This window comes from Asterias amurensis, chromosome 3, assembly GCF_032118995.1.
Source record: "Asterias amurensis chromosome 3, ASM3211899v1".
NCBI classification, from domain to species: domain Eukaryota; kingdom Metazoa; phylum Echinodermata; class Asteroidea; order Forcipulatida; family Asteriidae; genus Asterias; species Asterias amurensis.
The window spans coordinates 17,802,226-17,815,662 of NC_092650.1; the positions used below are offsets into that span (position 1 = coordinate 17,802,226).

Here is a 13,437-nt window from a genome sequence, read left to right on the forward strand (position 1 = left end):
ATTGAATGACTTGTTTATTATTATGAGCAGTATGAAATTACCGTCTGGTATTGAGCCGGTGTCGCATATGCAATTATGTCCTCTATGCAATACTATCCGGAGGACATTATTGCATATGCAATAATGTCCACCGAACGGTTTTGCATGTGCAATCGTGTTCGCCCGGACGCTGCTGCATATTGCAATTGTTGTGTTGGACGGAAGGCATTTTATTTAATGAAAAACCCTTGAACCGAACGAATGTATGAACACAAGTTGACGCGTTCGCTTCCGCGCGCGAATGCAAACTTAATGCGTTTATTTTTTATTTTGACGAAGTATGAACGTTAAATCCAAATTCGGAATGTCGGGTGCGTGAACGCATTCGCAGCGAGTATGAACCGGCCTTAAGTCCACACAACGCCTAGACTTGACTCAGGTCCCAATCCCGTGCCATCCATCCCCAGGAAACTACTGTTTTGTGATGCTCTGCATTCCAAAACCTGTTCCGCATGCGGAACAGGCGGGACCACATTTTGACGACGGCGAGCGCGCACTGTACTGTATACTATACTATGTTTCTTAGTAAGTTGAGGTAATATAGCTAGGGACCTCTCACACGAGAATCGGACTCTAATCAAGTCTACACAACGCCCCGCGAGTTTCTCTGTTCAGTACATGTACATCGCGCCCACATATAATACATGTGTAAGAAGTCATGTACATGTCCGCTGGATGGTTTTTGCATAGCCCCGGACGCGATTGCAAAAGTGTTCGTTGAAAATTACCTCTTTCACGAAAACTACTTCACTTCAGAAGGAGCCGTTTCTCAGAATGTTTTATACTATCAACCTCTCCCCATTATACTCGTTACCAAGTAAGGTTTTATGCTAATAATTATTTTGAGTAATTACCAATAGTATCCACTGCCATTGGTAATTACTCAAAATAATCATTAGCATAAAACCTTTTTTGGTGACGAGTAATGGGGAGAGGTTGATGGTATAAAACATTGTGAGAAACGGCACCCTCTGAAGTGCCATAGAAAAAAGTAATTTTCCATGAATTTGATTTTGAGACCTCAGGTTTAGAACTTGAGGTCTCGAAATCAACCATCTAAACGCACACAACTTCGTGTGATAAGGGTGTTTTTTCTTTCATTATTATCTCACAAGTTCGATGACCGATTGAGCTCAAATTTTCACAGGTTTGTTATTTTATGCATATGTTGAGATACGCCAACTGTGAAAGCTAGTCTTTGGCAATTACCAATAGTGTCCACTGCCTTTAAGGCCCACGCAGAGAATTATATTTCCCGTGTTTGGAGGTCAACCTGTTTGCACATTAGGCGAACGTACTGGACATTTATACTAATCAGTAACAAAGTTATCCATGATGCGAAACAAATATCTGCATAGAAGAAAATGTATAGACTGCAACAGACAAACAAAAAAACATTCCATTATGTTTCGTCAATTGGCTTGTATAAAAACGCATGTTATGACTCTTTCATAATCTAATTTCTCTAGACATTTTAATTATACTTTGTCCATAATAATTAAGTAAATTAACTAAAGGGAATAAAAGGGTAGCGACTCGTTTTTTCACGGCCGTTAAGACCCGGCAGGGTCTTGCCGTGTGATAAAGGCCCGAGCTGATCGAGGGGGCCTTTATCACACGGCAACGACACTGCAAGGTTTTAAACGGCCTTGAAAGAACGAGTCAATAAGGGAATCAATTTGTGGTGAAGAGTTTTTCAACTAGTGGTTCAAACCCAACGAGGCCTGGTTTTTGATAATTATTTTTACCGAGACGAAGTCGAGGTAAATTATCAAGAACCAGGCCTCGGCGGGTTTAAACCACAAGTTGAAAACCGATTCAACACACGTTGATTACCATTCATAAATACCTTTTCGGTCAAAAAAATCAACATTTTTTTGTCAAAAAGTAAAATAAATGCAAAATGTATAATTGTTCAATGATTTCTTTCAACACAACACCCCTCCAGCTATGAAATGGTAAGGCCCTCGGGTAAACAACTCCTTATAAGGGAATGCTATGCGCGTCGCGCGTATCGCGTGATGTGGCACAAATTGTTTCAGCCGTTGCTCTCGACCAATAGGAATGAAGAAACTGTCTTATGAGCACAGGTGCAAGCTCGCGTGTCACGCCCACGTTTCAACACTTTTTACTGGTCATAAACAAAGGTTTATACACACCCACGTGACGCGCTCTCCACCAATAGGAATGGCGAAACTGCCTGAGGTATTTATGGATACTCTTTTATTCCCATTCATAAATGCCTTTTTGGTTAAAAGGCGTAATGTAACAAACTCACATGAGCTCTGTATGTACATGATACGACGTCCGTGTGATGCATTGTTATGACCAAGACTAGCGCGGAGTATCCGCTCACAACCGGTTTATTTTATAAACACAGGCCATTATCAAAGGTTGAACACCCCCACGTGAGCGAAACTGTCTGTGAGGTATTTATGAATGTACAATTATAAGTTATATTAAATGACAAGGTTATTTCTATCAATAGTAACAATTTAGACTACTCAAGTAATAATAGATCCGCAAAAACTGCAAATATTAATATGTACCTTGTTTATATTTTGTTATTTACATATATTTTTTAAAGACAATGGACATTATTGGTAATATTGTCAAAGACTAGCCTTCAAAGTTGGTGTATCTCAACATATGCATAAAATAACAAACCTGTGAAAGTTTGAGCTCAATCGGTCGCCGAAGTTGCGAGATAATAATGAAAGAAAAAAACACCCTTGTCACACGAATTTGTGTGCTTTTAGATGCTTGATTTCGAGACCTCAATTTCTAATTCTGAGGTCTCGAAATCAAATCTGGGGAAAATACTTTTTTTCTCAAAAAAATACAGCACTTCAGAGGGAACCGTTTCTCACAATGTTTTATACTATCAACATCTCCCCATTACTCGTTGCCAAGTAAGGTTTAATGCTCGTAATTATTTTGAGTAAATACCAATAGTGTCCACTGCATTTAAACCACTCATACTCTGACCATAGAGGAAGTAGCTCTGAGCAACGTTACAGTTGAATGACGTTGACGCAGCGCAGTGGAAAAGGCACCATTTTTAGGGGAGTTAAAGCCATTATACACTTTCGGCACAGAAACAAAAATAAAAGTTCACAGATTTACAAATAACTTACAGGGTTTACAGAAGGTAATGGTGAAAGACTTCTCTTGAAATATTATTCCATGAAATGCTTTACTTTTCGAGGAAAAATTAAAACAACTATCAATTCTCGTTGTCGAGAATTACGGATTTATTTTAAACACATGTCATGACACGGCGAAAACTGCGGAAACAAGGGTGGGGTTTCCCCGTTGTTTTCTCCCGAATCCGATGACCAATTGAGCCTAAATTTTCACAGGTTTGTTATTTTAGTTGTGATACACAAAGTGTGGGCCTTTGGCCAATACTGTTTACAGAAAGTGTCCAATGGCGTTAACGGAGTTTTGGAGACAGTGGTCTCTTGTCCATAGTGTTAGCACTTAATAATGTTAAGCACTTAAATACTTAAAGGAGTCTTTCTCAGTTTTAAGCCAATTCAGAAGTTTCCGTTCACACGCCGCCGAAGTTTGAGCCAAATCCTCCGGTACCCCTGCCGTACTTTACGGTCGGTCAGAGCATAAATACCTGGGTTGATCGCAGAGTTGGCGTACAGGAGACACCTCAGCCAAGCCTGAGTCTCACTGGAGAAACTAGACGGCGAGATGATGTGGATATACACATAGTATATAGCGAACGGAAACCAACAGAGAGTGAAGACGGACACGATGCCGGCTAGCATGACGGCCGGCCTGATGTAGCGAGTCATCTGGACGTCCCTCTTCCTCCGGTTGGTGGTACCGTTGTTGGTGGCGTTACTCACGGGGCCCGGCCTCCGACCGAGCGCCACTGAGTGTTTTCCACGGTCATCGTCGGTCGTGCGCAGAGACGGTGCATCGTTGCTGTTCGTAAAACTTTCGGCTGAGAGGGATGCACCCGGGTCAAGCTGGTTCGATGAAACGCATCTGCATTGTTGATGGTTATTTGGATAACTAGTGTTGGGTCTGGGGTTGGACGTATCTCGTGGAACGGGTGGGCCCATGAACGCCATCCCGCTCGCAATTTTCCGTCTTCTTTTCAGTAGACGCGACACACCGATGAAGGTGAAGATACTGAAGATGGCGAGCAAAGCCCCGGGGATGAAGATGAGAAGAATGGCGTACATGGTGCTAAAAGGGATATCAGCCTCGGAGGGAACATCGAGACAGTCCGAGGAGTAGTCCGCTTCACGGTTCTCTAGGGGTACACTGAGGATCCAAATGACGGCCATGATGCCGTGCCCGACTGCCGGCAAGAGCCAAGTCACGGCGATTTCTGTCGCCACCCGTTTGCACGTGTTCGCTTTGATGTAACTTTTGAAATCCCACTTCAGAAGGCGAAATCTGTCTATGCTTATCAATAGTGTTATTAAGATGCCGTTATTCTCTAATACAAGCCTGAAATAGTCGTAAGCCATGCAGCCTTGCCGGCTTAGATTCCATAGCCCAAGTGATATTAAGATGTTAGCGGGTAATGGCACCAACGCAGTGCCCACGTCCGCTACGGCCAAGCCGATAATGTAAGTATGGCAACGGTGGATTTTTAACCAGTCGTTGAATTTAAACACAACCAGAGTTGCGATGTTTCCGAACAGAGCCACTACTAGCACCAAGCTGAACGCAACTGCGAGCCCGATGTTCGGCTTGGAAACACCGGCGACAGAGGATGTCGCCGTAACAGGCACAGCGGTTCCGTTCATGGTGTTGACTATTCTAAAAACTAAAACTAAAACTACACGTAACTGTTTTTACATTATACAGCTCCCCGGCCTCACTAACCGCCAAGCAAGCGACCACGTTATTTTATAATAGGCAGTTGTGGCGACGTGACTATTAAAGAGTGACCAATACGTATTGCGCACCCAGGAAATGAAACAAATCCTTCTGCACATATTCATATTCGAAGGGCCAGAGAGACTCCGTGTCTGCTTTTAGAAAGAATAAAGTGTCAGATATAATGATAGTCACGTCTTGTCCTGTAAATTAAGATTAATTCATATTATATGAGATACATATTGGCCCATTGCACTTTCTTCATTAAAGCCATTATACACTTTCGGAACAGAAAAAAAATATAAAAGTTCACAGATTTACAAATAACTTACAGGGTGTACAGAAGGTAGTGGTGAAAGACTTCTCTTGAAATATTATTCCATGAAATGCTTTACTTCTTGAGAAAACATTAAAACAATTATCAATTCTCGGCAACGAGACTTACGGATTTATTTGAAACACATGCCATGACACAGCGAAACGTGCGGAAACAAGGGTGGGTTTTCCCGTTATTTTCTCCCGACTCCTATGACCGATTGAGCCTTTATTTTCACAGGTTTGTTATTTGATATAGAAGTTGTGATACACGAAGTGTTGGCCTTTGGACAATACTGTTTACCGAAAGTGTCCAATGGCTTTAAAGGAACACGTTGCCTTGGATCGGACGAGTTGGTCAAAACAAAAACGTTTGTAACCGTTTTTTATAAAATGCATATGGTTAGAAAGATGTTTTAAAAGTAGAATACAATGATCCACACAAGTTTGCCTCGAAATTGCGTGGTTTTCCTTCTACTGTGCGAACTAACATGGTCGGCCATTTATGGGAGTCAAAATTTTGACCCCCATAAATGGCCGACGTGTTAGTCGACGAGTTAAAAGGAAAACCACGCAATTTCGAGGCATGTTTGTGTGGATCATGGTGTTCTACTTTTTCAACATCTTTCTACCCATATGCGTTTTATAAAAAACGGTTACAAATGCTTTTCAAATACCAACTCGACCGATCCAAGGCAACGTGTTCCTTTAAGTTAATGCTTGAACATATGACGTCACTCTTCGAGGCTCGTGAATTTAGTTGGAGTGGCGTCGAGCCCGCCTTAATATTCTGGCTGTCCGCGCGTGGAAAATGACAGTCCATGGTCGACTTGTTGGCCGACCATGGTCTTTTGCCTGCCCAAGGTGTGCCCACGGTCAGACAATGCTCTTTCCTTCTTATCATTTGAACCAAATGAGGCGGCAGGAAAACACTAGATACTTTTGCATTTGTTTAGAAGTGCCACACAACGCAACTTTCTCATAAACGTTTACGTTCGCGTAATTAAACACGGAAACGCGCATGTCATAGCTACAAATGTTTACGTTCCAGGTAGACCCAATGCGTATACACGATAGTTGCTCTTTCATTTGATGCCTCTTTTTTAGGGTAACCACATTTGAACGGGCGCGTAGAGTGGAACCGACAAGGGCCTGATTAGGTTCTGGCACGTTCAATTGAACATTTCCAGGAAATTTTGAGAGAGCATGAAGGCCGTCTCGGGAAATACTGGCGCAGCGGGATTGATCACCCATGGAAACGAGGTTAAGCCTTATAATGCACTTTTTCTATGGCGTCTATGACGTAACGCGAGCGCTACTTACGCACACAAGTTACACTAACACGTAACGTAACGTAACGTCTCTATTTCAACAGAGATATGCAAAATACTATTAAGCAATTACAGTCATAATCAATCGCAATGCAATTTCTAAGAGCATTTTTTTTCAAGAGCAGTTATTATGTTTTCCGGAGAAGTTCAGGTGGTCGGTTACATAAATAACCTCGTTTCATAAAGTTCAACAAACTATATGACTCGCAGTTTATTTTGAGTAAATGTTTGTAATAAACTATTTCTATTTTCAAAAGCATGTTTTTATAAAATAAATAACAACTCTCCAAAATGAAAATAATACCTCCTCTCGAAAATAAACTTAAAATGAACGTTGTCGATTAAAAAATAACTGTTTTACTTTTAATCAAAATGAAAGTGCTTTCTAGGGGAAAAAATAGTAGTCACCTTAATTAAAAATATAAAAAAACTCCTCTTCAACATTAAAAAAAATGAGTGCTTTCCTCCAAAATGAAGTAAAGCATAAATGCTGTCCAAAATTGAAAAACAACTGCCTTCCTGGAATAAAAAAATGATCCCAAGGGGAAACAACTAGTCTACACAAAGAAAATTAAAAAAATAAAAAATAATTGCTTTTCAGAAAAAAACTGCTATCCACAAAAAACGATAGTAACTCCTCTTCAAAATAAAAATAATTGCTCTCCACCATAAACGAGATTGTACTAATGGGTATCGCAATAATGGACCTGTCAGCTCTTGTTTAATTTCGTTGGTGCCTCGCCTGTCAATTTTAGTAGCACTGTATTGAACAACCTATAACGACCAACTTACGCATGGGTCAACGCCGCTGTTGCTATGTGTTATACATACTTCTCAATCCATAAACTTGCTGACATTTTTTAAATAATATTATATTGTCGGCTCCGTACATCATCAAAAGCGTTTTGGGTTACCATGGTGTCCATTTAAAGACACTCGGCACTTATGGTAACTAATCAAAATAAAAGTTAGCATCAAATTTTATTTTATTCATTATTCTCCTGCCATTCGATGACCAGTCGAGTCAAAATTTTCACAGGTTTGTTATTCAATACATAATGTTGGGATACACCACGTGAGAGTAGGTTTACTGGTCTTTGACAATTACCAAACGTGTCCGGTATATAGTGGCCTTAACTCCCATCTTCGGGCTGTCATTTTCTAATTTTAGAATGCCCTGTATTTTTTAGTTCTTCTTGTCCGAAAAAAGGCATGAAGATTGATCGTTCAGCTTCCTGGATGGACTTGGTTAATGGACATCAGAAGAATCTTCAAGGCACTGGACACTATTGGTAATTGTCAGAGACCAGCCTTCTCACCATCTCAACATAATGCATAAAATAACAAACCTGTAAACATTTGAACTCAATATTGGTCGCCGAATTTGCGAGATAAAAGGCCTCGTGAAAGAAGAAACACCCTAAAATACGAAGTTGTGTGCTTTCAGATGCTTGATTTCGAGACCTCTAAAACAAATTTTTGGTCTCGACATCAAATTCGTGGAAAGTTACTTCTTTCTCGATTCTACGTTACTTCAGAGGGAGCCGTTTCTCACAGTTTTGTATACTAAACAGCTCTTCATATACTCGTTAAAGGATTTGGGTACCTTTTCAAAATGTCCATAGATTTACATTAAACTTACAGGGTTTGAAGATAATGATAGTGGAAAGCTTCCCTTCAAATATTACTTACTGAGGTGCTATAGTTTTTGAGAAATGAGTAAAACAATGTCATGAAAATATGTTTGTAAATTATTATAATAATTTTCGTCTCATGAGACGAAAATTATTTTCATGACAATTTTTTTTACTCATTTCCCCAAAACTACAGCACCTCAGCACGTAATATTTTCAGGGAAGCTTTCCACTATCATTACCTTCAAACTGTGTAAGTTTATTGTAAATCTGTGGACATTGTGTTTTTTGTCCTACAAAATTTAGTGAGCGCAGCAATCATCAATTTTTAAATTAGGGCAAATTTTCATTAAAAATTGCCGTTATGGTGTAATGTCAGCGGGTTGAATATACTCTTAAAGTACAATTATTTATTATTAATATTATCAGAAAACTATGTTATTTTATGGTTAATTTTGATTTAAAGCCATTGGACCCTTTCGGTATACAGTGTTGTCCAAGGCCCACACTTTGTGTACTACAACTTCTATATCAAATAACAAACCTGTGAAAATTTAGGCTCGATCGGTCATCGGAGTCGGGAGAAAACAACGGAAAAACCTACCCTTGTTTCCGCGCGTTTCGCCGTGTCATGACATGTGTTTAAAATAAATCCGTAATTCTCGTTAACGAGAATTTATATTGTTTTGCTGTTTTCTCAAAAAGTAAAGCATTTCATGGAATAATATTTCAGGAGAAGTCTTTCAACATTGCCTTCTGTAAACCCTGTAAGTTATTTGTAAATCTGTGAACTTTTTTTTTTTTTCTGAACCGAAAGGGTCCAATGGCTTTAAATACGTATGTTTAATTTGTTTAATTTGATTTAATCAATTAAAGAAATATGACTCCGGGGGACGAGAAGGTGTGCGTGAAAAACGAATTTTCAAACGAAAGTTATACCCTAGTTTCATCACAGTGTGTGTAAAATTGCTGACATTACTAAATCTTCTCTCGCAATTTGCTTCTTTTATTCTTACACATGACAACATCCTTATAACAGTCGACATAACGGAATCCATAAGTTTCGATAAAGACTATAAAGCGGCGTCAAACAACTGACACATAAAACAAAATCCACTCATCACGGCGAATAAGCTAAAAATAAACGACCTCAATCCACGATACTTAATGCATGCGCATGACAAAATCTATATATTAATCGTCGTTGAACCTACTGCTAATAGCATCTCCAGGTACAGGTATTTTTTAAATCACTCTTAAATGGCAAGAATAATACGGGCTGAAAGTCATTTATAGTTTGTATTTCCTACACCGACACTGTACGTGGACATCATTTGGCTTAGCACCATTTAATCCTTTTATTACCACAGCTCTTTAGGCCAAGTAAAATAAATAACATGTTGCTCGTCCGGACTTTTTGAAAAAGTTGGTGAGGGAGGTCCTTGTTATTTGATATTTTCAAATTTGTTGTTATTTTTATCAAGATGTCCACCATGTCTAAGATGGCCGCCATGTCATATTTGAAGAGATGGCTGCCATATCGTATTTGAAGATGGTTTTATGGTTTTACCAGTTTGTTTTGTACCTCAAATTTTGTGTGTGTTTCTGTCGCCATTTTGATACAAAGTTCTCATTTTGCGTTGTGATAGCATTTATGTATGCCAACAAGTAAGAAAGATGATGAAATTGCTCATTAAAAATGAATGGTTCATTTGAAATAGCTACAAACATTGAATATCGATTTTTTTTTTTTTTTCAATAACAAAAAAATTGATCCGGCCGCCAACATCGAGGCGGGGACTTCGTCTCGGTAAAATTATCAACAACCAGTCCTCGGCGGGATTAAACCACTAGTTAAAAACCTCTTCACCACACATTGATTCCTTTAATAAATGCCATAAAAATGAAATCAAAGATTTGCGAAATTGTTTACAATTATTTCTAAATTTAGTTTCTTTTTTATTCAAACCATAATTATTCAATGAATGAAATTTATGAAAATCATCCCAACACAATTTATTTTCAAAAACATATTGCCACACCTGAGCATGCCCGAAAGTTCAGCAGATTCTCTTAAAAGCTCGTACACACTGCGTTTGTGATAGTTAATAATATAACACCTTATTGCATATGCAATAATGTCCGCCGGACGGTTTTGCATAATTATGCACTCGTGTCCGCCCGGACGCTGCTGATTATGCAATTGTGTCCGCCCGGACACATTTCCATATGCAGTTGTGTCCGCCCCCGTGCAAAACCGTCCTTGCAGAAAATTAAACGCCCTTGGTCGACGGAACACGTTCGCCATTGTTTTTACAAGCTGAGTGCATGTCATGAATGCCATGGGAAATGTTCGGCCGTTGGGTATACGCTGCAATCATAAATTAATAAGTGAATATTCATGCTGCCTATATATACGTAGGTTCAGTAACGCACGCTCGCTACGCGCGCACATACATGTACAGTCGTGTACGTGTCCGCCGGACTGTTATTGCATAGCCCCGGACACGATTGCATATGCAAAAGTGTCAGGAGCGGACAGTATTGCACGGTGGCAGAATTGCATCTGACACCGGCGCCTTTGAATGCTTCTGTACAGAGAAAGTGTGCATTATACAAATGCTATACGTGACTCTCGAGGTCAACTTAAATTGGCAATAAGGCCTGCCTTTCCTCTAGAGTTATTACTCTCGGGACGTATATAGTCCAATTTTTCTACCTCCATGGTCCAATGGTCCAATCAGCAATTGCAGCTTCATCGGCTATATAGACCACCTCTGTTTTTAATCATATGACCCAAGCGCAACAGTTTCACAATTTGGAGGAACGAAGATTCAATTCAAATTCAAAATAAATTCAAAGCCACAGCTTGCATTTGTAGGTCTAATGTATATTCTACTAGGCTCAGTGCCGGGGAAAAAAAAAATCAATTTCGAACACGTTCGCTTGTGATGCACTAGTTCTGGATTAATGGTTGCACCAGTGTCTACAATTAATTACAAGACTCTTTAATTGCGATCGCAAGTTTCACACATTGATGTATAGCCTTTCTAAAGAGGACCCAATGTCCCAATCAAAAAACACCTTACATCTTGCAATATCCTTCCTTTTTTCTGAACAGTTCTCTTGTGAAGTCTTACAATGTTTTATACTATCAACCTCTCCCGATTACTCGTTACCAAGTGAGGTTTTATGCTAATAACTATTTTGAAATGTAGCCCCGTCTGATCATTACAGTCTCTCGTGTTTACCTAAAAATTTGTAATAAAAAAACGTTAAAAAAAAGGACATTTGCAATTCTGCTTCTCCAGTAAGTACCATACTTTAGTAGTTCTTCATAAAAAAAAAGTGTCAAAAAAAAACTCGCTATAAAGGCCCTCATATATTCGTTTGGTAAACTTATACCCAAAATATATATCACCGCATTTTTGTAACGAGCAGTGGAGAGCCGTTGATGATAGTAATACACACTGGGATAAACGACTCCATCTGAATAACGTATAATATTGTAACAGAAAGAGGTTAAATTTCTCACTAACATTTGACTCTGGGAAAGACTTCAGGCCTGATCCTTTCTCGGCGGGCATATGAAACATGAGCCAACATGATCACAGATTTGTTATTTTGGCATATAATGTTGGGATGCAGGCCCGCAGGAGATTTATGGGTCAGACACAACATCAAATAAACCCATGGGATACTATAATACGGTTTTATACACAACCTAAAAATACAATCACTGCCTCAAGAAAATTGATTTCCCTTTGGAGTGCGCCCCCTTCGGGAAATATCGTTTAGGATTTATCAGACAAATATTTGGTGCTATACATGATAATGAATGCAGACTTCACAGTAAACATTTACCAATATTAATATTAATGGGGATCAATGGCAGTTTAAAGGCACTGGACACTATTGGTAAATACCCCAAAAAATTGTAAGCATAAAAACTTGCTTGGTAACGAGCATTGGACAGCTATTGGTATTGAAAGACATTGTGAGAAACGTTTCCCTCTGCATGCAGTTTTTGAGAAAGAGCATTTCTCTCTCGATCAATAATAACATATTATTTCAGGCATGTATCATTTTAAAGACACTGGACACTATTGGTAATTGTCAAAGACCCGTCTTCTCACTTGGTGTATCTCAACATATGCATAAAATATGATCCTGTGAAAATTTGAGCTTAATCGGTTGTCGAAGTTGCGAGATAATAGTGAAAGAAAAAACACCCAGGTCACACAAAGTTATGTGCTTTCAGATGCTTGATTTCGAGACCTCAAATTCTAAACTTGAGGTCTCGAAATCAAAATCGTGGAAAATAACTTCTTTCTCGAAAACTACGTCACTTCAGAGTAAGCTGTTTCCCACAAAGTTTTATACTATCAACCTCTCCCTATTACTCGTAATCGAGAAAGGTTTTATGATAATAATTATTTTGAGTAATTACCAATAGTGTCCACTGCCTTTAATAATAATAAGGCATGTGAAAGCACACTTACTAATTACGTAACAAGGGTCGTGTTTTTCTGTGAATTAATCTCTTGCAACTCTTTAATGACCAATTATGTCGAAATATTCACAGATTTGGTATTGTGTGCATACGTTGGGATAAGGCCGGGCACACCAAGTGGAAATACTGGTCTTTGATCGTTTACCAAGTTGTATTGTGCCTTTAATGCATTGGATGCAGACTCCCAAGTTGGCTGCGCGCCCACACTACCCAATTTCTTGACTCTGACGACTTATCGAACAGCGCTTGCGGAAGCAGGGAATTCCTTAAGGCAAGCGTATTTCACGGATCATAGCGGGGAATTCTGGCCTCTCCTTCTCGTACGTTAGCATTCTGCGCTTGGCTAGCGTAGAACTTCGGCGATTGTACATGTGAGCGGAATTCAGCGGTTAGCTGAGCCATCATGAACTTTGGCCCAGATCGTGATGACGTCTTAATTAACTTCCTTTGTTTAAAGGCAGAGTGGCATGAGATTCTGTTCTCCGGAGGCATAACTCCCCTGCTGTTTAGATTTAAAAGATTTACAAATCCTGATTTTATTTAAGGATTCCCTCTATTAATCGAGTTAGAAGAAAGCACATTCCCTTTAATTGTATAAGCAGCCTAGTGTCTGTACAGTGTCTGTACACGTATTCACTGCCAGTTTGTCCTTTGGGAGCCAGTTGGTCCTGCGGATTTAGCAGGAAGTAGTGCCTTGCTGAAAACAGTCACAAGTCCGATTCCCCAAATTGCAAACCCCACAATGTTTGTTTGT

The 13,437-nt window shown here is 39.5% G+C and overlaps 1 protein-coding gene across 1 annotated transcript; it reads right to left on the reverse strand.

Annotated features, from left to right (window-relative positions):
- Positions 1-3,578: 3,578 nt before the first annotated feature.
- Positions 3,579-4,817, reverse strand: LOC139934531 (probable G-protein coupled receptor No18). The gene has a single exon (XM_071928786.1). It carries the CDS (start codon positions 4,815-4,817, stop codon positions 3,579-3,581), a length of 1,239 nt encoding a protein of 412 aa, XP_071784887.1.
- Between the last annotated feature and the right edge of the window lie 8,620 nt (positions 4,818-13,437).

Excerpts from the sequence above, each read along its gene's own strand:
- LOC139934531 (XM_071928786.1), bottom strand. The coding sequence starts at position 4,817 with ATGAACGGAACCGCTGTGCCTGTTACGGCGACATCCTCTGTCGCCGGT.